The sequence below is a fragment of the Typha latifolia genome, chromosome 1 (genome assembly GCF_019914945.1).
Source record: "Typha latifolia isolate L0001 chromosome 1, TyphaL0001v2, whole genome shotgun sequence".
In the NCBI taxonomy this organism is placed as follows: domain Eukaryota; kingdom Viridiplantae; phylum Streptophyta; class Magnoliopsida; order Poales; family Typhaceae; genus Typha; species Typha latifolia.
The window spans coordinates 5,321,817-5,347,152 of NC_133086.1; the positions used below are offsets into that span (position 1 = coordinate 5,321,817).

The 25,336-nt window shown below is 37.0% G+C and overlaps 5 protein-coding genes and 1 non-coding gene across 9 annotated transcripts; 5 read left to right on the plus strand and 1 right to left on the minus strand.

Annotated features, from left to right (window-relative positions):
* The first annotated feature begins 2,587 nt into the window (after positions 1 to 2,587).
* LOC140796153 (aspartyl protease family protein 1-like) lies at positions 2,588 to 8,937 on the plus strand. The gene is made up of 10 exons (XM_073149049.1): positions 2,588 to 3,092; positions 3,388 to 3,526; positions 6,493 to 6,728; positions 6,853 to 7,077; positions 7,231 to 7,366; positions 7,444 to 7,517; positions 7,594 to 7,693; positions 7,778 to 7,826; positions 8,326 to 8,397; positions 8,487 to 8,937. The coding sequence occupies exons 1-10, from the start codon at positions 2,809 to 2,811 to the stop codon at positions 8,684 to 8,686; spliced, it is 1,515 nt and encodes a 504-aa protein (XP_073005150.1). The 5' UTR covers positions 2,588 to 2,808; the 3' UTR covers positions 8,687 to 8,937.
* A 262-nt stretch (positions 8,938 to 9,199) lies between these two features.
* LOC140802738 (probable 26S proteasome non-ATPase regulatory subunit 3) lies at positions 9,200 to 13,559 on the plus strand. The gene is made up of 8 exons (XM_073158319.1): positions 9,200 to 9,383; positions 9,490 to 9,680; positions 10,903 to 11,043; positions 11,114 to 11,250; positions 11,993 to 12,047; positions 12,124 to 12,234; positions 12,401 to 12,640; positions 12,722 to 13,559. The coding sequence occupies exons 1-8, from the start codon at positions 9,314 to 9,316 to the stop codon at positions 13,232 to 13,234; spliced, it is 1,458 nt and encodes a 485-aa protein (XP_073014420.1). The 5' UTR covers positions 9,200 to 9,313; the 3' UTR covers positions 13,235 to 13,559.
* Positions 13,560 to 13,730: 171 nt separating this feature from the next.
* Positions 13,731 to 13,803, plus strand: TRNAA-AGC (transfer RNA alanine (anticodon AGC)). Its single transcript has one exon. It is a non-coding gene; the product is annotated as a tRNA-Ala (tRNA).
* Positions 13,804 to 13,840: 37 nt separating this feature from the next.
* LOC140781322 (uncharacterized) lies at positions 13,841 to 18,505 on the plus strand. 2 transcript variants are annotated; one of them, XM_073127290.1, is made up of 8 exons: positions 13,841 to 14,111; positions 14,904 to 15,008; positions 15,521 to 15,607; positions 17,439 to 17,489; positions 17,561 to 17,654; positions 17,742 to 17,826; positions 17,910 to 18,077; positions 18,165 to 18,505. In XM_073127290.1, the coding sequence occupies exons 1-7, from the start codon at positions 13,953 to 13,955 to the stop codon at positions 18,061 to 18,063; spliced, it is 735 nt and encodes a 244-aa protein (XP_072983391.1). In that variant the 5' UTR covers positions 13,841 to 13,952; the 3' UTR covers positions 18,064 to 18,077; positions 18,165 to 18,505. The 2 variants fall into 2 exon arrangements, with proteins under 2 accessions (XP_072983391.1, XP_072983460.1); XM_073127359.1 differs by having other exon boundaries at positions 13,973 to 14,111; positions 14,851 to 15,008.
* Positions 18,506 to 18,891: 386 nt separating this feature from the next.
* LOC140784429 (uncharacterized) lies at positions 18,892 to 22,387 on the minus strand. Of its 3 annotated transcripts, none has more exons than XM_073131861.1 (8): positions 21,916 to 22,387; positions 21,774 to 21,822; positions 21,553 to 21,679; positions 21,390 to 21,460; positions 21,235 to 21,307; positions 20,238 to 20,357; positions 20,010 to 20,034; positions 18,892 to 19,367 (listed from the first exon to the last, which is right to left on the minus strand). In XM_073131861.1, exons 1-6 carry the CDS (start codon positions 22,073 to 22,075, stop codon positions 20,244 to 20,246), a joined length of 594 nt encoding a protein of 197 aa, XP_072987962.1. In that variant the 5' UTR covers positions 22,076 to 22,387; the 3' UTR covers positions 18,892 to 19,367; positions 20,010 to 20,034; positions 20,238 to 20,243. The 3 variants fall into 3 exon arrangements, with proteins under 3 accessions (XP_072987962.1, XP_072987946.1, XP_072987954.1); XM_073131845.1 differs by having other exon boundaries at positions 19,997 to 20,034; XM_073131853.1 differs by lacking the exon at positions 20,010 to 20,034.
* On the plus strand, positions 22,292 to 24,761 carry LOC140784451 (uncharacterized). Its single transcript, XM_073131873.1, has 5 exons — positions 22,292 to 22,494; positions 22,589 to 22,685; positions 22,860 to 22,938; positions 23,008 to 23,089; positions 24,337 to 24,761. The coding sequence occupies exons 1-5, from the start codon at positions 22,462 to 22,464 to the stop codon at positions 24,472 to 24,474; spliced, it is 429 nt and encodes a 142-aa protein (XP_072987974.1). The 5' UTR covers positions 22,292 to 22,461; the 3' UTR covers positions 24,475 to 24,761.
* The last annotated feature ends 575 nt before the right edge of the window (positions 24,762 to 25,336 follow it).

A 25,336-nucleotide genomic window follows, 5' to 3' on the forward strand; every position in this document is an offset into this window, starting at 1 on the left:
ACAAAAAAATTATTAATAATTACACAAAATTTACTTAAAGGAACTAAATTACCTTGATGTCCATATTTATTAACCTACCAAAATATAATATTTAATAACTTAAATATATATATTTAGAGGGCAAATTATGATTTACTCTTTATAGTTTGGTTCGGTTCTAACGTGTCTTTATATACTTTAAACTTAAGCATTTAATATTTTATGATCCAGACCAAATTTAAAGTAGAGAGAAGTGAGTTAAAATTTGGTATCGAATTTACCTAAATTTATATTTACTCTTGAGCATAATGCATGATAGAGTTGAATCTAGTGCACCAATGATAACAATATAAGCAAAGAAACAAAGAAAAAAAAAAGTAGTACTTTGGATTGTATTGCTAATAGCAAGCAATCAATTAAAATCTAATCCGAATAGACTATAAAGGGCTACTTTGATATGGACAACCCCAATGCATGATCTTTTGTTCTTCTTCCTCTGTTTTTTTTTTAATAAAAAGAAAAAAAAATATTTTCCTCCTATGGTCAATCTTATCCATCAAATATATACATGCCAAAAGATGTAAAGATTCCCATGGATTCATTGATTAAACTTTACTCCTTATCAAAAGGATAACATGAAACTCCATACGGTCCTAAGCATACAAAGGGGTTGTGCAACAATGCACATGAACTCATTATATACCAGTGTAAGTAGTACTACAACACCAAAAGGGTTAGTTGTTCTTGTCTCTTTTTCAACTAAACTTTTTCTGATGCATTACTCTGCTCCAGTGAAAGTGAGGTCCCTCTTTTCCTAGAGAGAAACCAAACTATATTCAAAGCACTTGGAATTAATAATGGGAAAAGGGCATTGGGCTCCACTCACTGAGATCCTCACAGTTGCCTCCTCTTTGATGGGAATGGAATGATTGAATGCTAATGTGTAGGACCATGAGGACTGCAAGGGGAGGTGGATGTGATCTCCTCCTTCCATTGAATCATACCACAAGGCTGGGCCTAGTTCTGGTTGTGACCTTGATTGACAATGGCTTGATGCAAGTTCATGCAGCTGCAAAGAGGTGGAGGAGGAAAGGTAAAGGAAGGAAAGCAGTTTGAATTTTTTTTTTTCTTGGCCCTGTTTATTTTAGATTTTTTTTAAATTTAAAAATAATAACTAGATATTATTATTATTATAGATAATGCTTGAGAAAGTGCCTAAAGATAGGTAGATGGTATTTGATCATTTACATTCTATTTGAATTCTCTGAATTGATAAAATTTAATCGATTTGGAATTCTAGATCTGAAGTTTAATTAATTTTACTAGATTTGGATTTGGATGAATTTCAATGTATATAATAAAGTTCGATAATTTGAGGACTGATTTGGAGCCACTTAGGTTAGCTTTTTAAAATCTCAAAACCCATCTTTATTCTATAACATTTTTATTGAATTTCATAGGTAAAATAGGAAAATGAACAATAATAAAATGACCCGCTTTGTTAAATAATAAAATTCAATAGATTTCATTTAAGTCTTAAATAAGCTTATTCAAATATTAAACGAACTGAGTCATATTACATAAATAAAAGTTATGTTTTAAAATATAATTTATTGATTACATAATTATATTATTTTAGAATTTATAACAAAATATTAATGGAGAGGGAGTTTAGCGATACATTAAATAATTTTTGAAGTGCATCTGCCCACCTTTTCTTTTTGTTAAAAAGGTAAAAATGATATAAAGTGATAGTCAGAAGGAAGAGATATCGATCACCCAGAGTTGACAAATTAGTTCGATGGATGCGTTTGTCCTTTGTCTGTCTTGAACTTAGAGATCTTTTACAAGTTTGAAATGTTCTAGTGCTGGATTAGTCAGCAACAATGGCGGACAAACGAGGACTTGGTTTCCATGCACCAACACCAGTTTAACACAATACTGACAGTAAATACCGCCCATAGTTTCACTGCAACAACTTCGCAAAGAAATGTTGGGCCTAATAATGTGTATCACTCCTCCTCACTTTAATATTAGATTCATCCTGACTGTGTGATAAAACTTCATTCATATATCCACTTCAACGGATGAATTGGTCTCGTTTACCAAAATGTCACTAACTATGTAGCTTGGAGGTTCTTGTAGAACCTCTGGTAAGTTGAGTTGCATCTAGTTTTTGCCACATTATAAGTTATGACACCCTATTTAATTGATAGAAAGTAGAAAAGAAAAGGAAGTTCACATTCCAAAACTACTAAATTTTCTTTCCTTGCTTCCTGACGTCCTGCAAGCTTCGCATCCTATCATCCAATTATTATTATTATTATTATTATTATTTTGTCATTATGGTTGCCATTCTTTATATAGAGATGGTCAAGTAACATGAAGGAAGATGGATGAATTAATTGCTGGAGTTCGTGGAGTCAAAGGGTCGTCTTTGATTTTTATCATTCTAGAAACGTGTCAACTGCCATGTCTTTTTTTTTTCGTTTGTTTTTTGTTTTGTCCACACGCTTTAATTCTAGAATGGCGTTCGGATGTCTTGTTGGGTCGACAGTGAGCTCAGATTATGTTTGTAGATGTGTCTTAGTCTTTGCCTTCTAGATAGTAATCGACTTGACCTACTACGGAGGAAGCAAAACTCCCGTGGATGACGATCTCTCCGTTTCCGACGACGACCTTCCTCCTTTCTTCCTATTGCTATCTCCATCTTTGACCCAAATCATATTCAAACGACGCCAAGATGCCTCGTCTTCTTCTCTTAATCCAACCTTCTCCCTTCCTTCTCCCCACTCTCTCTCTCTCTCTCTCTCCTTCTCTTCTCTTCTCATGGATTCCTCCTCGTTCTACTCCTCTCTTCTTCTTCTCCTCTTCTTCTTCGCCGGCACCAACTCCATTAGCCTCGACTTCCACCACCGCTTCTCCGACCAAGTCCGCCGCTGGGCCCAGTACAAGAACCACCCCGGCGCCTTGTTTCCCGAGAAGGATACCTCCGGTTACTACTCTGCACTCGCCCACCACGACCGCGCTCTCCACCGCCGCCTCCTCTCCTCCTCCGACGAGCTCACCTTCGTCGATGGGAACGCCACCGTCGCCATCAGCTCCCTCGGATAGTACGTCATCTCCTATTTTTCCCCCCTCGTTCTCTCTGGATTCGCTTTCAAGTTGGGATTTTGGGACTTGGGTGTTGGTGCCTGTTCGGTGTTTGATGAAATGGTTATTCTTTTTTTTTTAAAAAGAAAAAGAAAAAGAATCCTTCTTCCCTTTTTTATTTGTATAATTCACATAATATCTCTGCTTTCAAGTTGGGATTTTAGGAGTTGGGTTTGGGTTTATATGAGTTTTTTTTTGTCGGTTGATGAAATGCTTACTCGGTTATGTGATTTTTTTCTTCTTCTTTGTGGACAGTTTGCATTATGCGGTTGTTGCGTTGGGGACCCCGAACGCAACATTCCTGGTAGCGCTCGACACGGGAAGTGATTTGTTTTGGGTGCCATGTGATTGCAAGCAGTGCGCACCTACCAGCTCACCGGAGTATGGCCTTGGGGTATGAAGGCTTTCTTGATATCGTAGTGATTTTATTTTTATTTTTATGAATTCTTAATCCTTATATTATTTGATTAGGATCATACATGTTTAGTTAAAAATAGATTATGGTTATGTTCTGACGGTATTGTTCATGTAATCTAATTTTCATAAGGTTTTCTTTGGCCACGCAATAGGTTATAATTATTTTTCCAGAATTACCTTGGACGTATGAGTCGTTACAGATTTGTGTTCTTAATTATTCTGTTTAAATAATTAGAATTCATTTTACTTCTCATAATTGACCTCGAAATGAATAGTGAAACTCAACAAGAAAAATTCTTCAATGATGTTGTTGCTAGGTAGATTACTCATATTAAAGTATGGAAAAATATATAATTCACACACTAACAAGCAAATGTAGTTCTGCTTGTAACTTTATTTTTTTTTTAACAAAAGCTCAAGCTCATCTTCATTATGAAACATTTGTAGAAACCCTGCCTTATCAAAGCTGATAGCAGCAAGCAAAACTTACCCAGAATCACCTGACCTACTTAACACATAAACCACCAGAGTACTAAAACAACCATAAGCAACCACCTGCACTATTAACAATAGCAGCAGAATTAGTATCTAGCACAGCAAAACATAAAAGAAGCAACCCAAATATCCACCACTTCTACTACACCAAGTTTGTCAAAATACATCCATCCCAGGGAATGAAATGTCATGACCAAATGTAGAAGACAGCTTCCTGCTGCAGCTTCAGCAGATCCTTGCATTATCATCTTGGCATGTTTTTGGGCTTCAACATTTTTTGTCCCTGCCCAACATAGATACATATTATTAATATGATGAGTTAACTCATCTCCTCCTCAAGCCACCCCAGGTTAAAAAGTTCTATAATTTCTGTCCAGCTAGATACATTAAATACAAGTTGCCCACCACATCTTCCACCAAGACTTCATCTCGTTATCCAGTTTCTTATATTTGCCAGAAGTCGAGAGCTCTCTCAAGGTTCTGGGAATCTTAAAAGGACCCCAAACACCTTTGGCTCAATTCAAAATAGGTCTCATATTACTATATTAAAACATTTCAAAACAAGGTGTACAGTCTCATCTCTACCACAATAAACACATCTAGGATCTCCTGCCAATTTCGCTTAATCAGATTATTTTTAGTTAAGATTCTATTATTGCAAGCCAGCCAAAGGAAAGCCTTAACTTTTAGAGGCATTGATAACTTCCACAGCCTTGGAATTAATCTGACAATCCTACCCCCATAATTAAGCAAGGAGTAGAGAGATTAACAGTAAAAAATACCAGTAGTATTAAACCTCCATTTAAACTTGTCTCTCCTGTTATCATCTACCTGACCTGTGGCATATAGCAGCTGGAATAGCTGCTGTTCCAAGATCAGCAACTCTTCTGACAGACCTCTTCTGTTGCCCTAACTGTCAGTCACTACCCCTCCAAGCTTCAGCCACTAAAATTGTAGGGTCCCAAGCAATTTCAAATAACTAATGGAAATTGGTAGCAAGAGAGCATTCACTAATCCAAATATCTGTCCAAAACTTTATATTTTTCCTATCACCCATCTGATTTGCCAAACCTATTTTAGATGCAGCACTAGTGGGTAAAGCCCCTCTCTAGAAGGGGAAAATTCTGTTGAAGCTAAGTTCAGTTCAGACATATTTAAAACACCTAAGCCCCTATTTTTTTTTCACAAACTCGACCACAATTAGCTAAGTGATATCCACCTTTTTCTTCACTAGCACCCTTCCAAAGAAATATGCATCTGAGCTGATCTAGTCTCTTACGTACCTGCTTTGGCATCACAAAAAGAGATAGATAGTATATGGGAATATTGGAATAGAGCTTAAAACAGAATTGATGAGAGTGATCCTTCCACTCAGGGAAAGCAGTTTCCCTTTCCATCCTGCCAACAACTTCTTAACTTTTTCTATGACTAACATCCAATCTTATCTAAGTAAATTTGTATTATGTAAAGGGAACCCAAAATATTTTACCGGCAACACTTTTAGCTTGCAATTCATCAACTCCGCAAATTTTTCCTCTTCTCTGCACTTCCAACGTACACCAATGAGCTTTTATGAAAATTTATTTTGATTCCAGATACTCTCAAAATACCAACTGATAAACTTCAATACTGCAGCCTCCCTAACACTAGCTTTAAAAAATATGAGAGTATCATTAGTATATTGTAAATTCATCACTCCCTCGCTAATCAAATTACCATTAAGGTGTGAGAGATGACCTTGTGGCTTCACTTTATCCAACATCTAGTTTAAACCATCAACAATGAGCACAAATAGAAAAGGTGTCAAAGGATCACCCTGATGAAGTTCTTTCTTACACTTAGAAATATTAACTCTCCATTACAGTTTATGATAATAGAGTTGGATCCAGTTAATCCATTTGGATTTAAAACTCCTGTATTCAATTCTCAACACTTCTTCAAAATAGTTCCACCTTACATTATCATAAGTCTTCACAAAATTTAACTTCAGCATGAAACCTCTCTCCTTTTTTTGTTTTACATTGCACAGCACTTTATGAGCACTTGTCATATAGTCCAGAATATATATATTTTTAATAAAAGCAGTTTGTGCACTCTGTACTAGCTTATTTATCACAGTACATAGTCTAGTAGTCAAAACCATCATGAAAATCTTGAAACTGTAATTAACAAGACTAATTGGCCTGAAATTGTAACTTATTTGATGTAGTAGCTGATGACTTCATTTGAGAGAAAAAAAACAACTTATCTATCTGGTTTTTGTAACTTATTTGATGTTCAGGAATGATTTGCATTAAAAGTTATAGTTGTTTCTTCCCTTGTTTTCTTGTAACTGTGGATGTATGTCTATCCTCCCAAATTTGTCTGGACATAATCATTTCTTGTAAAAGGTGCTTATTCTTAGATAAGTAACATCTTGTTTTTTGTTTGGCCATTAAACTGGAACAGAATCTTGAATTCAGTACTTATAGTCCCAGTCTGTCATCGACAAGCCAAAATGTGTCATGCAGTAGTAATTTTTGTAATCTTCAAAATTCATGCTCTGGAGGAAGCAGCAGTTGCTCATACCTTGTCCAATATGTATCTGATAACACTTCATCTTCTGGAGTACTAGTCGAGGATGTTTTGTACTTGACAACAGAAGCTAATAGTTCTGAAGTTATTGAAGCTTCTATTGTATTCGGGTATGGTTGCCACTTGGTATCTTATAGTAGATTTCTATGTTCCTTGCATCCCCTTCTCATAGTTTTCTTTTTTTCAAGTTTTATGTCTGGTTCTTCTCTTGTGATTGTATTGGAAATTCTGCAGCTGTGGACAGGTTCAGTCTGGTTCATTTTTAGATGGTGCAGCTCCTGATGGTCTACTTGGGCTCGGTATGGACAAGATATCTGTTCCTAGCATTTTATCAAGCAAGGGTCTTGCTTCAAATTCCTTTTCCATGTGCTTTGGGAGTGATGGTAATGGGAGAATCAACTTTGGGGACAAAGGAAGCTCAGACCAAGAAGAAACACCGTTTGATATTAATAGTCAAAAGTAAGTGTGCTTCATTTACATCCATTATCATTGAAGTTGGAAAGAATATTCACCATATTTCTAATGATAACTTTTGAAGTTGGAAAGAATATGGTGAATATTCACCATATTCACCATATTCACCATATTTTCCTAATAATTATTGTTCTGCAGTCAATCATACAATATCAGCATAACTGGAGCAAGAGTAGGGAATAGTTCCATCAGTGCTGAATTTAGTGCTATTGTTGACTCTGGTACCTCCTTCACATATTTGACTGATCCGGTGTACACTCAACTTACTGATAGTGTAAGTAAACTGCTTAAGGATGAAGTCTACTGTCATACTGCAATCATAGTTCTCAGAATTTTGTTTTCTTTCTACAGTTCAATTCTCAGGTTCAAGAGAGCAGGCATGAATCTGATTCCTCTATACCTTTTGACTACTGTTATGACTTGAGGTAATAGTTAAAATGTGTTCAATATTTGACTTATTTAGACAGTAGACTAACTGATATATTATTATTGCTCTTGCAGCTTCGGTCAAACGATTAGTAATGTACCTGAAATGAATTTGGTAACGAAAAATGGGAGCTTGTTTCCTGTTACCAGTCCAATAATTGCCATCTCCAGTCAGGTTAAAATAATATTGATACTGTTATTTCTCTTCTGACCATTAATAAATTGTGGTAATTTATGTCTTGTTTTTTTCCTAATGCAGACATATTGCCTGGCTATTCTTAATAGCAGCGATATCAATATAATAGGACGTAAGTTCCTCTATCCTATATTTTGGCTAAATTTTGTGTTAAACTGACATTTGTCTCTGGATGCTTTCTTACATTGGGAAAACTAGTAGTATAAATTGCTATCTTGTATTAATGTGTTTCAGATTGATTTTTGTCTACATATGTTCTGTTTCCAAATGAGTACAATGCGCACTAAACACTGTACTTTTGATTTGCCCCTTCATCTAGATTATCTCAGGAGATTTGAGAGACTGATAACATGAAATTCACTGGCACGACTACTTTAAATTCCCTTCTGTGAACTTCTCTTGCTTGCAGTAGCATTGGTCTGGTTGCCTGCAACCTACTTTTCGGGCTCTCGCTCCCTGGAAACATAAATTTACCTCCATAGGAGCCTGATTAAGTATTTCAGTCCACCCCAATGCTTATAGTGGAAGATGATAATGATGGGTGCATATTTTATGCAATATGTTCACTATATGAGATACCTGATATGCTTGAACTACCAATATTTCTGCAGAAAATTTTTTGACTGGCCTTCTTGTTGTCTTTGATCGAGAAAGGTTGATCTTGGGATGGCAGAAATTTGATTGTAAGTATTCCTACTTACCAAATTGTAAATTTTGCTGGAATCAGTGTTCTGGCCAATTTTAATGAACCACGATATTTTTGTATTATCAGGTTACGATGTCGAGAATTCAACCACTCTTCCTGTAAACGGCACAGGTGCTTATGGACCAAGCAGTTATAATCCTGCCGAAGAAACCCCGAGCAATACTCACGTCACAGTGTTGACACCATCCTCGAACCATGCATCAAATTTGATCGCCATGAAGAACATCTTCTTCACACTGTTTCTATTAGCTGCGGCCATTGTTTAGTTGATTCTTTGCTGGGCTATTCTCAGCTACCTACCTCATTCCACCTATGCATACCATCAATCCATCATACATATACTAGGAAGAGTTATACTGTATGTTTAAGATTTCATACTTTTCTTAATTTTATTTTTGTTTCAATACCTTGATGTCCTGTGCTGGATGTAATAGATATTATCATTGTGTTGAATAGTTTTGTAGCATAATAAACACCACAGTAATTTATAGAGGCATTGTTTATCTCTTTTTTTGTACTTCTGTGCAATTTGATTGTTGTCCGTGGAGCTTCGTTGAGTTGGATTAATTAATCCAACAGTGTTGGAGTTGCTACTCGATGTCTATGCTACTGCGAAATAAAATTGTACACAAAAACCAAAAGAATTTAATCTAGATTATAGAGAAATTATGATTATATTAGTGATTGCTTATTAGTTTTAATTTTCCTAAACTTCAGGAGGCAAGGCAACCCGCTTTCTGTTATTATATTCGGGTACGAATATTAAACCAATCAATCCGAATCCGATACCGTTGCTCTTCTTTTCTTCTCACGTCTATCAAAGCAGCAACTCTCCCACTGACCGACCGACCGACCATTCGCCTCCTCCCCAAATTCCTCGCAGAAGAGCGAAGATGGTCGCAGACGTAGAGATGAAAGACTCGCAAGCACCTCCTCCCTCCTCCACCCCTTCCATTCTCCAGCGTAAGCCCAAAACCCTATCCCCTCCTCCTTCCTTCCTTCCTTCGTCTTAGTGTACTTCCTGGCTTCGATATCGGTTTCTTAAATTGGGGTTCCATTTCCTGCTTAGATCTGAAGGACATCGCGTCGTTGATCGAGACCGGCGCCTACACCAAGGAGGCGCGGCGAATCCTGCGGGCGGTGCGGCTGACCATAATGCTTCGCCGCAATCTTAGGGCTCCCGTCGTCGCCGCCTTCCTCGCTGTTGTGTTGCCTCCCGGCTCCGATGCCTATCTACGTCTCTCTTCTTTTCTGCCCAGGGTATTTTTTTCGCTTTAGGAATAAGTAGCTTATGATTTTTCTACTTCAGATGAGGATATGTTGTGAGCTTGAATCCGTTATCTGTTTCTTCTCATTCTTGAATTTTTGTTGGGTAATAAACAAGTTTTAGATTACGAATGTTTATTTTTTATAATTTTGGTAGTGTTTTTTATTTTATTTTTAATGCTTGTGCTGATTGTACTTTGTTGATAAAATTGGTTCGTCTGCTTTGAGTAATGGAAAGATTACTAAAATGCCGTACGAGCTGCGAGATTGAAACCTTAAAGAAGTAATCATATTTTCTTTTCATTGATGTGATTTGAGGGGTGGCTTCTGTTGTGAGAAGTTTGGGTTTAGGAAACAATAATGCTACTGTTAAGAAATGTAGTCATCGATGGGGGAAAAAAGAATGAAAGAGCTGAATAGCTTTCGGGTTTAATGAAGAAATTGTATTAGAGGGTTGGCTTTGGATGATGGTATGTCTAGCTAGATAAATTCTCGTAAGTATTTAAGATGTGCAGCATTATTGCCATTAGATTCAGTTTTTCTTTATATTGTTTCATCCATATTTTCCAGAATGTTTCCTCGCAGGTTTCTGTTTGAAACAAATGAACAAGAAAGGCTAGTCAAAATATATATTGTTGCTCATTTCTTGCCATCTCTTTGAGTTCTTCAAATCACAAGAAGAAATTTCTAAATACTGAAGTCTGTTTTGTGAAATTTAGTATATTGGCTAAATTGACTGCTAAAGGCTATGATGTCAAGCTAGATCTGGGAGAAATGCGTAAATATAGAGCTCGAATATGATAAATCCTAAGGAGACATTTCATAGAAATTCCCGAAGATAAGCGAACCATAACTAGTCATGCTAAATTTCAAAGGATTCAGTGTTCACATTTTATCAAGTTCCTCTCTAACTGACATAATTATCAGTTGACATTATTATTCCTCTAATATCTTTAGGTATTAACTTCAAACTGGATTCTGCTCCCTTTAAGTTCAGTTAAACATTTACTTCTCATCTAGAGCTCCTTATTTTATCTGTTTCTAGTCCATGACCATACTTGGGCAAGGTATGTTATCATTTAAACTTAAAAGTTCATTTGTGAGATTTGTACTTTTAGATCAGTTGAGTTTATTTTAAAAGTTTCACTTGAACATGATTTTGTACATGATCACAAATCTTGTTATTTATTTTTTATGTACTTGGTGCCGATTTTAGGACGATGAGCATGATATGGATGTCGATACCACAACTTCAGCAGCAGCTCAAGTTCCCACAAAGCATTCTCAGCCAGAAGTTGAGATATACTGTTACTTGCTTGTCTTGATGTTTCTAATTGATCAGAAAAGATACAATGAGGTAAGTTCTAGTTAGTCACTTGTCTATATCCTTTAATGCAAAGTTCAATCTTTTTATTCTTCTCTCTCAGGCTAAAGCTTGTGCCTCTTCAAGCATTTCTCGTCTTAAGAGCATCAACAGAAGAACCATTGATGTTTTAGCATCTAGACTATACTCCTATTATTCATACAGTTATGAACTTACAAATAGCCTTGCTGAAATTCGTGGGTGAGTTAATTTACTTTGCTTTGATACATATTTCTCTTTATAACAACACGCCCTTACTGATAGGGGTGAAAATGGGTTGGATTAACTCCGACCCGACCCGCTATCCGACCCGATTCGGATAAAAAATTTCTATCCGATTCGGATACGGTTTCAGATATGGATAGAATTTTTGAAAAAAATTCGGATACGGGTCGGATATATTTTTTGGATTCGGATACGGATATCAGATATCCGTTTACCCGCATAGTTTTTTAAATGATTTACAGTTTTTAGTTTGCTTATTTAAATAGTAAATATTAATATTATTACTAATAATACGTTATATATTATTTTTAGAGATTAATTTCTCTAATTTATAAATTTGACATACAACAAAATTATTTGTCGTAAAACTCTTAATAATTTTATGTTAATTATATCTAAATAAAATATTATAATTATTTTAAATTCAATCAATATCCGTTTAAGATCTGATCATCTATCCGAAAATTATCCGTATCCATTTAGTTAGGATATGGTTTTAAATTTTGCTATCCGTCCAATATCCGTATTCGAATCCATATCCGGACTAAAAATATGGATCCGGATATGGGTTGAGCACTATCTGATCCGTATCCGATCCGTATCCAATCCGTTTTCACCCCTACTTACAAACCATCTGTTGAACATGGAAGTCAACATTTTGATGTATCATCTGTGTTAGACTGCTCTATTTTCTTCTTACATAGTTTTTCTTCCTCAGGGAACTCCTTGCTTTGCACAGGATGGCCACCTTGCGGCGGGATGAACTGGGTCAGGTTAGTTGCTTGTCAAATCATTATTGCAAAAATCTGGTTTGTTCTCAAACTAAGTGGTTGTGTTGATGGGGTGTAGGAAACTCTTCTCAACCTGCTACTTCGCAATTACCTCCATTACAACTTATATGATCAGGCAGAGAAACTTAGATCCAAGGCACCTCGTTTTGAGGCTCATTCCAATCAGCAGGTACAAATTTTTTTGTCTCCATTTGATTTGTTTCTAGGCATTAATTCCTCTCGTGTTCTGGGTAAATGCATGGTTGCTGCATTCTTCCTGACCTTTCTTCCTTGCTGCGACTTTTAACCAGTAAATGACTAATCTCTGCTGTTTTCTGGTTCTGAGATTCCTCCAGTTCTGTCGGTATCTGTTCTATTTGGGAAAGATCAGGACCATTCAGTTGGAGTATACTGATGCAAAAGAAAGCCTGCTGCAAGCTGCTAGAAAGGCACCAGCCACAGCCCAAGGTTTCCGGATACAATGCAACAAATGGGCAGTTATAGTCAGGTTACTTTTAGGAGAAATCCCTGAGAGAACTGTTTTCATGCAGAAAGGCATGAAGAAGGCTTTGACACCCTATTTTGAGCTCACAAATGTAAGAATCCGTTCTTTCTCAGAAACACAAAATTAACCCCTCTTGTTCTTGTAGTTTTAACTTCCTAGTGATGATCCGTAGGCTGTTCGAGTTGGGGACCTAGAGCTGTTTAGGACTGTTGCAGACAAATTTGCAGACACTTTCGGTTCGGACAGGACTAGGAATTTGATTGTGAGGCTGCGACACAATGTGATTCGAACTGGACTACGCAACATTAGCATTTCTTATTCGCGCATCTCCCTTACTGATGTAGCCAAAAAGTTGAGATTGGACTCCGATAATCCTGTGGCAGATGCTGAGAGCATTGTTGCCAAGGCCATCCAGGATGGTGCAATTGATGCCACCATTGATCATGCTAACGGATGCATGGTATCGAAGGAGACTGGTGATGTCTACTCGACAAACGAGCCCCAGATTGCTTTCAATTCTAGAATTGCATTTTGTCTGAACATGCACAATGAAGCAGTGAAGGCATTGAGTTTCCCTCGAAACTCTCGCAAAGAAAAGGAAAGCAAAGAGAAGAAGCAGGGAAGGCAGCAGCAGGAGAAGGAGCTTGCGAAGCATATAGCGGACGATGATGATATTGATTTTTAGCTGGTGGGTCCCTCCCTTGATGCTGTTTGACTGAGTTGCATGGCAGAAACGAGGACTATATATACTTCAAATTGAAGTTGCTATCTTTCTCTTATTCAAATCTTTCTGAGCTGAGATTTTATCCCCAAAAAATATTTCACATTTCCGTTAAATCATCATCTGCAGAATATCTTAATTGGAATTTCTAAGGACTTAAATTCAGATAATGATGTACAAGATGCTATAGGGCATGCTTTTGATGATCATGTTTTGATGATCAAAGCAAGATAACTGCAAAGGACGGATGAATGAGAAATTGGACGCTATCCAAGCACTTTGACTCTTATGATGTTCATGTTTTTATTTATTTATATACTACTGTTGATGTTTATATGTATATTCCTCAAAACATAAAGTCTTTTAAAAAATCTTATTTTTTTACGTGAATTAACTAACTATTTAAAATTTAAACAATTTAGATATAGGAAAAAAATGTTTATAGATTTTGAATATGTCCGGGGATGTAGCTCAGATGGTAGAGCGCTCGCTTAGCATGCGAGAGGTACGGGGATCGATACCCCGCATCTCCAGTTTATTATTTTGTCCCCCTAATTTTATTTTTATTGTTCTTCCCCATATAATAATACTTGTAAAAGTTGTAACCCTATGCAACCCTTTCTCCACCGGAGGAAGCCTCAATCTCCTCCTCACAATAGGAAAGTAACAGCAGCAGAGTGTAATGGAGGAGGCCGCAGCACCGCCATCGAAAGCGGTTTTTAATCCAAGCGCCGACCCGAGCCCCCCTACCAACCCGACCCGTATGACCACCATCTCTCGCCACTTCTTTGGGGGCAACTCCTCCGAGGAGGACCATGACTTCTACGTCGACATCATCGAGGTGTCTGCTTATTCTTACAAATTTACATGGGCTATTATAGCTTTTACCACGTGCTCTTTTTATGCAAATTACTGCCCAATTTTATATCTCGGCTTCAAAGTTGGGAGCTTTTTAAAAGCCCTGGTTAAATGAGGTACTTATTGTTTTATTGTGTAATACGAGCAGTTTCGTTAGTCGGGTGCTTGGTGGTCGGTTGAAGATTGATACGTATTCTGTCTATACATTTACAGCTTCACCAGTTGTTCCTTCGTTGCTTTGAAATTAGGCCAAAGCACGAAATATGTGAAAGAAACTTTGTACTATTATGTGTGAAATAACATGCGGTGATGATAAGATAAATTTGAAATAAATATTGTTAGATGAATCAATGATGTAGCTGATGAGGATGGGATATATGGGCCTGATTACTGTCTAGGGTCTGATATGCTCTACTGGGCCATCCATATGTATTCTCAAGATAAATATTACTTGAAAAAATAAAAGCAAAAGTGCAATAAGCTTCAAATCCACCCAGCAAGGTTCTGCAAGATTGTTGAATAGTTACTGCTGTTGATTTTATGATGGTTGTTTATCAGTTGCACTGTATCACATGATTAATTTTCTAGCAGTATTTTCACTTGATATATCTGGATTATAATTAATTCTTAAATTATTTAATCTTACAAAAGTATGGTTTTGACACCACTGTAAATGATCATTTGAATGTGATCTTTATATCCTTTCCCTCTGTGCATTTCAGTTATACGCATTTATCATGCTCTTCCTTTTGAAGACATGCTTTTGTATCAACAGAACATAGAAGAGGACTATGGAATGTTTGTCTGGCCTTGTAGCATCATTCTCGCTGAGTACGTGTGGCAACAAAGGCTACGGTTTTCTAGCACTACTGTGATTGAGGTATTATCACATTTTTCACATTTTCACCCCAATATGTTAGTGTTCATGGTGAGAATATATCTGGTCTGGTGTTGTCATGTATAGCATGATATCTGATTGGCAATTATTTCTCATGTTGATGATTTCAGAATTCAAGTTATGCGATGTTGGAACTTCCATTATTTTTCATATAACCACTTCTAAGATTATGTGTAATTATTCTGCTTTGCTTTATCATATTTGTGGTATTTCTTTTGTTTTGATTCTTGAACATACTAAATGTTTTATTCTGCTATTTCTTTCTTGTGATCTTTTTCTCATGATCAGTGCCTTTGGAAATTAACTAAATGGAAAGAACTTCTATCTGGAAGAGTCAGTTGACTATAAATTTGAAGAGGGATTAGCAATTTGAAATTAAAGCATGCATTTAAAATAAAATGCCTATTTTGAAAGTTATTGCTTAATGGTGATATAACAACTGATGAAGATATTTGGATCACTAGCTTTTTTACACTTATACTGGTTAATTGTAGATCGGTGCTGGAACCTCACTGCCCGGGATTGTAGCTGCCAAAATTGGAGCAGATGTTATACTGACCGACAAGTCACACAACATAGAGGTGAGGTGCTGATCATGTTTTCTAACATCAAATGAAATAGAGAGCTGTAAATATTCTATATGCTTAACAAAGTTGGAATTCTCTTTTGTGCTATCCCAAAAATATATTGCTTTAGAAGGAAGAATTTTCTCCAAACTTTATATTTTTGTAATATTAGTGAATTAATTTATATTAGATCTTTATTATAGAAAACCAAAGAAGGAAATCACTATGAAGGCAGGTAGTCCCCTTTCCTTATTTCTGAACATTTAATAGTAGCTGGTAATGTAAGGTTTACCTGATATTTACTGATAATGCAAGTTGCAACTTGAGATCATTGTTCAGCAGTTCTTGATGAAACATCCAACTATCATAATCTGTATTTCTTTATTTCAGATACCAGATTAAAGTCGTGGATAACTGGACGTTAATTTAGGATGTAACGTTTCACATACCTAAGATAGGCATTTTTATACGGTTCAGCTTTGGATTATTTTCAAGTTGTTTGAGAAGAAATAAGGGCTCCAGCAGCCGACAGTATCATTCTCAGAATTTGGTGTTCAAATACAAATCTCCAATAGCAGAAAGAGATTTAAGGCATTTGAATAGCCTTCCAAGCGTTCAAATACGTGTTGCTAAGAGCAGAAAGGAATAAAAGGCTATGCATTTGAACGCAAATCCCGAGAGCCAGAAAAGGGGTTAAAGGCATTTGAACGCCGGACGACAAGGATCCCAGGTCTAGGTGTTTTCTTCAAGTGTTTTTTTTTATGTTGGGCAGTGAGACTCAAGCCTGTTCGATCCAAATGCCAAGTCTAGTCAAGCCATTGAGTCGCCTATAAATATATGCGGCGCATACTTAGTTAGTCATTTTGGAATTATTGAATTGTCTTCTTTCTTCTAATATTCTTCTTTCTTGTTCTTTCCTCCACCCTAGGCCGACCTAGGTCCCTTCCCCTTCGACTGGCTGGCGCCACTTGCCTCTTGGTGACGGTCCACCTTCTCCCTCCTCTCCTTTTCACCCTACTATTGATCTATCCGACTTCTAATATCACATCGCCATCCAATACCTTCATCTTAAGCCGATCCACTACTACACCACTCAGCTTTCCCTTTCCACTATCCGTTTTGATAGATTTGTCTTCCATCCCGAATCTATTATATCTCTAAAATTGTTCGTCGATCTGACCGTTGAATCCAAAGTATCATATTAATATTGAAGATAGTGGTAGGCCTAGCTTTTGCCTCAGAGATTGGATCTTATATCCGAGGTTATTGTTGGGTTCGTACTGATCGTGGAAATGAGTAGACATCTTCAGATTATTAATCGGAGGGGTGTCTAACTGTCTATCAGTGGTGTTAGATCTAGTTAACCTTGGATCACCATTAATGGCTAACACAAGATCCACGACAGTCGGACGGAGTAATGAAGATCACGTGGATACAGAGGAGGACTGTCCACCTACCCTCTAGGTGACCGTCCACCTTCTCCCTCCTCTCTCTTTCACCATATTATTGATCTAACTTCCAATATCACCATCGCCGCCCCATACCTTTATCTTAAGCAGATCCACCACCACACCACTAGGCTTTTTCTTTCCACCATCCGCTCCGATAAATTTGTTCTCTATCCTGAATATATCATATCTCCATCTCTTTCACCATATTATTGTTAGGCTCGTATGGTTCGTGGAAGCGAGTAGACAAATTCGGATCATCAACCTGAGGGGTGTCTATCACATTTAATTTTCAGTATGTATTGAATTTCTTAATGTTGACGTTACATTCTCTTACTAATTATTGAAGGTATGTAAATCATTCTAAATTCTGATCATATTGTTTTTTTATTGAGCAGGTTCTAGATAACATGAGAAGCATATGCAGTCTAAACAAAGTCAACTGTAAAGTACATTTCCACCCACAACCATTATATGTATACAATCTATCTTCTTGCTCTACATCATTCTACTCATGCAGATACTAGGACTTACCTGGGGCGAATGGGATACCCCTATATTTGATTTGCATCCTTACATTGTGCTTGGAGCTGATGTTTTCTATGATACAACTGGTGAGACTATGCATGCAAAATTCTGTTACCATTTTACTTCTTATCCGCATTCTGCTGAAGTACAGACCACAACCTATGATTTATAAGATTTCGATGATCTGTTCGCAACGGTTACTTTTCTCCTGCAAAATTCTCCTGGGGCTGTATTTATAACCACATACCACAACCGAAGGTTTTGCTTCCCTTCTATGTTAGATGAATTCCTCTTGGAGGAACTTCAGCCATCTGACTATTTCCAGTGCTGTTTATCTGCAGTGGCCATCATTTAATCGAGTTCTTGATGGTGAAATGGGGTCTGAAATGTTCGATACTTTTAGATGGCTTCTCCTTCATGCCACTCTGCAAGGCTTCTTCCCTTCATGGTAACATTCAACTTGTGGAGATAACACTGAACAACGAACAATGCTGATGATGTTACTCCAGGTACAGGAACTTGCTCAGCTGATTCTAATCTTTAAAGGATAATATTTCTGTTATATCCGACATATTCTTGCTTTTTGAACCTTGCAGGACAATGGGAGCATTGTATGATTGTCCGAGTAAAAAATGGGAAGCTTTCAATCAAGCTTCACACAACCTACAACATAAATCGGAGATCAGAGGAAAACTAGCTCACCGTAACTTTATCCTTTAACACTGGGACGTTTGTGGTTATTGGTTGCAACTTTGTTTGGATTCGTGGAGGATATTCCTAGATGGGGCTTATCCAGCAGAATGCTTTCTGGAAGGATTGTTTGCAAATATCAAAATATCCCTATAAGATAATTTTTTTAACAACGTGATGACTCATTTGGTTTTATGTATTTTGATAATAATTTCTAAAGAAATCTTGGTGTCCTCCTGTTCTATTACTTGGTATGAGATCTCAGTGGTGTTCTAGTGGTGAATTGTCCACCGGATTACGTTGCTCAGCTTGATTGCAATTTTAACAGTTGATTAGATATTGAGCATGAGAAGGCACTGTTAATTATAAAGCAATTGCTTGTGGCTTATTAATTACTGATAGAATATACTCTGGAGACTTTGCACTCTTTGTTAGCTTTCTCAATTTAACAAAAAGTTATAGTAATTGGCGCATCTTGCTGGAAGAAGTTCAACATCCAGAAAATGCAATATAGACTATATATGCTTTTGAGTCAAAGCCACATGTTTATGGGGGAATGTGCACATATGCTTTAGTCTAATAGACTCCAGTGAATCAGACTTAGTCTAAGCTGTCTGCGTGAATCTTTGGAGATGCACATAAACTCATTTAAAATAGTAAAGAAAAAGGAAAAACAACAAAGCTACAATTCTGTCATCAGAGATGAACAATTCCCTGTTCAAGTAGAAGCAATTTCTTTTCAAGAGAGTCTTGAAGCTTCATTGCCATCAGCATACTTTCTTCCTAATAAAATGAAATTATTCTCAGGAACATAGAGAATGATTTGGATGTTTTATAAGGCAAATAAAATCATCCTCAAATAAAATCATCCTCAAGGTTGCACTTGAAGCAGCTCTCAACGCAGCACAATCAGGATTCTCAGTTTTGGCTCAATAATTAATTTACGGCGGCTGTTACCCAAACTTGATTGATGCAATTTCAGAGCTTTTGAGCATCATGCATCTCACAGCATGGTATAATCACCAATCCCAATTGTTCTTCAATTGTTCTTTCCATACTGATCTCCAGTTCACTTAAGAGCTTTCAATAAGCACCACTAACTAGAAATCCTGCATCAAGACGTCATTTGTGAAGTCCATTTTAAGAGATTAGATGTTTAGCAACTGAATATTTCTAGATAAACACTAAAGAATATTCCATTATGGAAGATATGTCTTTGGGAGTCAACAGAAGAACAGTGAAATTATTGTTAATAACAGACTGCAATGGCATGGTCATACGGGAGAAGTATGTTGATGAATTGGAGAGGATACATCACAAATATAACAGCATCTATTTCAAGGAATCTTGGTAATACTAGGTTAGAAGACAAGTACCATACTTGATTACCTTATGTAACTAAATGCTGTGATTATAAAGAATTGCAGAACCTAACTGGTTAAAAAGAGTATAAGGCACTTTACTGCAAGTACCTTGACAGAAAGAAACCATTCTTCATAACTACGGTTACTTAGGTTTCCATCACAGAATACATGCACCAAGGAGATAATGTTGCATATCATGATTATAGTTGCATGTCCAAATTGTGGATGAAAGTGAGCATACTAGAATACATACATCATAAGTTGAGCAGGCTGAGATGACCATGTCTTGGTCTTAAATCACATAAATAACCAATAATACAATATACTCATAACTTAAAATGTGTCAAAGAATTATTAGAGGCAAAAGGTGGAACCTCATAAACCTGCCTGTTGAGGGCGGATCAATCACAACCTAGATGACAGCAGAGGAATAAGAAGTGATTAGGGATGGAGTAACTCAAAGTAAACACAATGTAGGGGAAGGAACAGGCATGAAAGTTGAGTCATGATTGTTGGCTTATTTTGGAGTGCAATATGGCAAAATGTCGACAACACTAAAATAAGTATATGTGATTCTTTATTTGGGTAATAACAACTTTTGCAAAAGAGACCTACCATGAGTCAGCAGAGCCCTCTCAACTTCTTGTAGTCTTCATAGTTCAGTAACGAATCCTTGATCTTAAGCCAATCTGCAGGTCTGGGCATGATAATTGCAATATATCCTTCTCTCTCTGCCTGCACATTAGAAAGACCAATATATCAGTACCAAAGGACTACAGTGCACGTGGCATGTTTCTGGAAGTGCATTCTCATTTGTAACCACTTTGGCACAGGACAACAGTTAACTGGGTGTATCTTCTATAGAACCAATACAGAATAACATTACGCTAACCCACTAGTTGATGGCAGTTCTATGGGTTAGCAACCTAGTTTTCTATTCAATTCTATCATTCAAGATCTCCTAACAGAAAAAGGATAAAAAAAAACAAATACAGAATCACTACTGAAGAAGGGACCCAATAATCCGATTAAATCTGCCGAAAATATTTAATGATGGGAACAGAAGGAAGAAAAGGAATTGTAAAGTTTTTAAAGCTAATGAAAACAGTTAAAAGTTTAAGAACACTAATTTAAATGAAATGTTAAATTAAGATCTACAGACTTAGTTAAGGACTCAAGAGAGTGCTATCCGAGAACAAACATTTTTAATTTCATCTAGCACACATGTAAGTACTAAATACATAATACATCATACATAGAAAATTGTCAGGCAGTTCCCTTGTCCTGTATCCTGATTACAGTGAAGACAGGAATCAAATTTTGCTATCATGCCATCCTCAACATCATGGTAAAGGTGTGCTAGATACAACGCCAGATACATTGACTAATTTATATTAATTCATTGTTAGATTGATTTGGTTATAGCGGAAAAAAGGAAGTTGCTCAAACAACAGGATATAGTCAGAGACTCAGAACGGGGCACAAATGATCTTTCCGCCCATTCTAAAGCACTGTCCACAGTAATTAGTTACTTACAAGAATAATTCCTATATTTAACATGTGACATAAATATGATCATAGCAAGGACGCATTCAGATAAGTTCATACTCACAGATAAGTTAAGAAGGTCAGGTTGCTTGATCAACCTATCATTGACCTCCAAAAGAGAACCTTTCACACAACACCTGCCAGTTTGCCACAATCTTTTCAACTTAGAAGTCACAGAACATTAACTAATCAGAACAAAATGAAACTCCAGTCACAAACCTGACAATGTAAGATGTACTATTTGCACAAACTTTACACAAGGCCGTGTTCGATTCAAAATGTTGTGCATTCTGTTTCACAAACTCAGCATCGACAATAATAATCATTCAAGCAATTTATTCGAATATAACTCTCTTAATCAGTTCACCAAATTTCTCATTACCCTTTTACGCTTTCCGGTAACCTTCATCTCACTGCGGTCAGATTTGCCAACATTGAAATCCACACCGGTGATTCCACCTTCCTCCCTCAGCGCGACGTGGGTTGGAGCCAAACCAATCACGCATAATCTACAAAAGTAAGTTAACCATATAAAAATAATCAAATTTCACGCAAAAATACAAAAACTAGAATAAAAATGTGATCTTGCTAGTCTAACTCTACCCATTGGCGTGGCGATATATGTACTGATCATGTCCAGGCTTCAAAAAATCTATGTAAATATCGAGGAAACGAATCAAGGAATAGAAGGAAGTAACAAAAATAGAGCTTTTGATGGATTTTAATGGGGTTTTAGAAGTATTACCTACAGCGAAGTAACGCGCGAAGTTGAACTCAACCGAGGAGGGAGGGATTGGGGGAAGATCTCCTAGGTCGGGAAGGAGGAGAGCACGAAGCTCCTCGTCTTCTACCGTTCCATGAGGAGAACTTTCTAGGGTTTTCGATTTCTCCTCGCTTCCTTCCATGAATCCCACTAGTAAGTAACGAAGAGCTCGAAGAGAAGGGAGGGACGATGATTTCTTCTAATAGCGACCTTGGGAGAAAAAGCGTCCGTCCATCATAAATCCAACGGCCTTTAATTGATCCTAGAGGCGCACATAAAAAAGAAGATAAGAATAACAAAATGAGGAGGAGTCTTTACATAATAAAGCTAAAATAGAGGGGGTTCTCAGGAACAAATTACTCAAAAAACAGACTAGATTCCTCTTGAGCCTAAATCCATTTCAAGTGTGATTAGTTGGGCCTTCTTCGGCCCATTTCCATCTCCTTCCTCCTCTCCCAACTCCGCACGTCTCCCAGCTTCCGAATCCAAGATCGCTGCGGTCGCTGAAAGAAGAGGAAGACGAGAGATATGATCGTCTGCGTCGCAGTCGTCGGCCATCAGGTCCGTACACGCTAGCCCACTCCTCCACCTTTCTATTCCCTCTCCTCTAGATCTAACGGCCCTGATCCGGTCTCCCCCTCCCTTTGGTACACAGAACAACCCGCTGTACCTGCAGAGCTTCAGCGATGGCGACGACGCCCTCAAGCTCCATCACATCGTTCACTGCTCCTTGGACGCCATCGACGAGAGAGGTCTTCCCTTCTTTACTCCTATTTCTATTATTATTATTATTATTATTATTATTATTATTTATCACAGATCTGTTCATCTTCTCTTCTTCTCTTAAGCGGTCTCACTAGATTTCTTCAAATGTGAAACTTTGGGCTATTGAATTGTGTGCTACTTCGTTTCTTTTCTTCTATTAGTAAGTAACCCTAGGAGAAGTGGACCTACTCTGAACGAGACATTTCTAGGTCTTCTATATCCCACAGAGAACTACAAAGTGTAAGTAGTCTGAATCTTTATTTTGTTCTTTTGTTAAATAGGTGTTTTGATGTTGTATATACCTTGCAGGTATGGATATTTGACTAACACAAAGGTGAAATTTATTATGGTTACCACTGATCTAGATGTCAAAGATGCCGATGTACGAAGTGTAAGTTTCTTAATATCATTTGTTTGATTCCGCTTAATTCCACTTCATTGATCGTTAATGATTGGTTTGATAGTTGATACAAATATATTGTAGTCTTGGAACATCACCACCTGTGTCCTTATTGCATGTTTTTTTTACGTTAATATGTTATGGAAAGTAATGTATGCCCATTCTCATTCTTACAAGATTATGCCTTCAAAATTGTATCTTGTGCATTGAGAAGTAACAGGATGTTCTGTTCTCCAGTAGCACTAGCCCTTATTACTGACCCTTACTAGAATATGTTTTATGTTTTCTACTTCATCCATATGTGCCTCAAGCAATTAGGTAATGCTGTGAGATGCATTTTTTATGTTTTCTACTCCATCCATATGTGCCTCAAGCAATTAGGTAATGCTGTGAGATGCATAAGTCTTCACTACATTTCATGTAAGCAATCTTCTATCTCATTAGACTGCATTTAATCTTTTTGGAGTCTCTTATATTTTTTCAACATTTTCTATTTCATCCATATGGAAATTCAGTAAGCAAGCAATAATCAATATTTTCCATCTTATTATATACTAATTGTACTGATTGTTTGAGCCTTTCTTCTAATATAGACCTGTTCTACTCCATCTATATAGCCATTGATTTTAGTATGCACAATATGGTGACAGATACAACCATGCTTCCTGCTGTGTAATTTATCTACAATCATTTCACAGTCTCTCCTATTGTGGAACTCTTCTCCTCCATCCTTTTGGGTATTATTTAATTATGTATTGACAAATTTATACCTCATTTGTCATAGTACTTAACATTTAGTAATGGGGGATTTGCTGGGAGGTTGCCATGCTACCTTTGTTGTTCGCGACTTTTCTGGATCTTTATAGATGAATCTCTGGATCTCTCCTCCTCCATCCTTTTGTGCAAATTTCCACCTTGATTTGATTGGTCTGTTACTCTGTTGTAAATATTCAAAGTATCCTGCTTTAATGGAAAAGGCATCTTCAATGAACTTTTTACAGTAAGTTTTGGAAGAGCTATGTATCACACTATAACAGGTGATCATATTGGCCCCTCACCAGAAAAATTAGATGGGTCCAGCTCTTGGTTGAGCTTCTAAGAAAAATAATCAATCATAGCGAGAAAAGAATCACTATGAAAGGCACCACACCCTACGAAAGTTTTATTGCAGAGGCAAGAAAGAATTCCAAACCCGTTCGAAACCTGCTTATATCTAACTTATCTTCATCGGTGTTCAGTTCTTCAGGAGGTTCCATGCCGCATATGTGGATGCTGTCTCCAACCCTTTCCATGTTCCAGGGAAGAAGATCACATCAAAGAGTTTTGCCGAAAGAGTTAGTGGCATTGTGAAGACCTTTGGGTCAGGGACAACTTGATGAATAGTATATTGAAATTCCTTTTCCCATTTTTGTCAGTCAATAAATCTTTCCTTCCACCCTACTGTGTCATCGGTCAGTCAGGCGGTCTTGTCTTAATTGATCTGAACTTGGTTTTTTCTATAATTTTTTTATTAGAGGAGCTATATTCATCTGAGCTTGGTATCGTCTTAAGAAGAATTGTACAGAGAAGATATTCAGGTGAAGTAACATTGCAACAATGGATGTATGGTGTTATGCTGACAACTATCTTTTGGCAGTGAAGGTCATTTTCTCTTCCTCTTAAACTTAGCAGTCAACTTTAACAGCATGCATATGTGCTAGGTGAGTTCTTAAGGGAATCTAATATAGCAAAGTGGACCTACCAGTAAAGCATTTCTCCAACACTAACATAATCTGAGGTTGTTTTGATAAGAAATTCGCTCTCCAATAATGTACTATTTAGGCTGTTATAATCATCATCTTTAGACCATTTGAAATCAATTCGTCTTAAACTTTGAGGGATATAAATAAGGTTCTTGACAGACTCTTGAGTCTCTATTTTTCAGTGAAACAATATAATGACGTTCAAAAAAAAAAAAGGATTGACTCAAATTTAAGAATGCGAAAGCTACAAATCTAAGAACTTGCCAGTGATTAAGACTCAAATGCTCGAACTTCACAAAAAGAAACTAATCTCCTTCATGCCATTTGATTCCAAACCTAAGCATGCTTCGATTTCCACCCACACTGCACTAACTACAATTTCCTTCTAATATTTTACCCCTCGCTCTACACATCTAAATTGGTATTTGGTAATAATTACATTATTACAAGCCGCCCATCTCTCTCTCTCTCTCTCTCTCTCTCTCTCTCTCCCTCC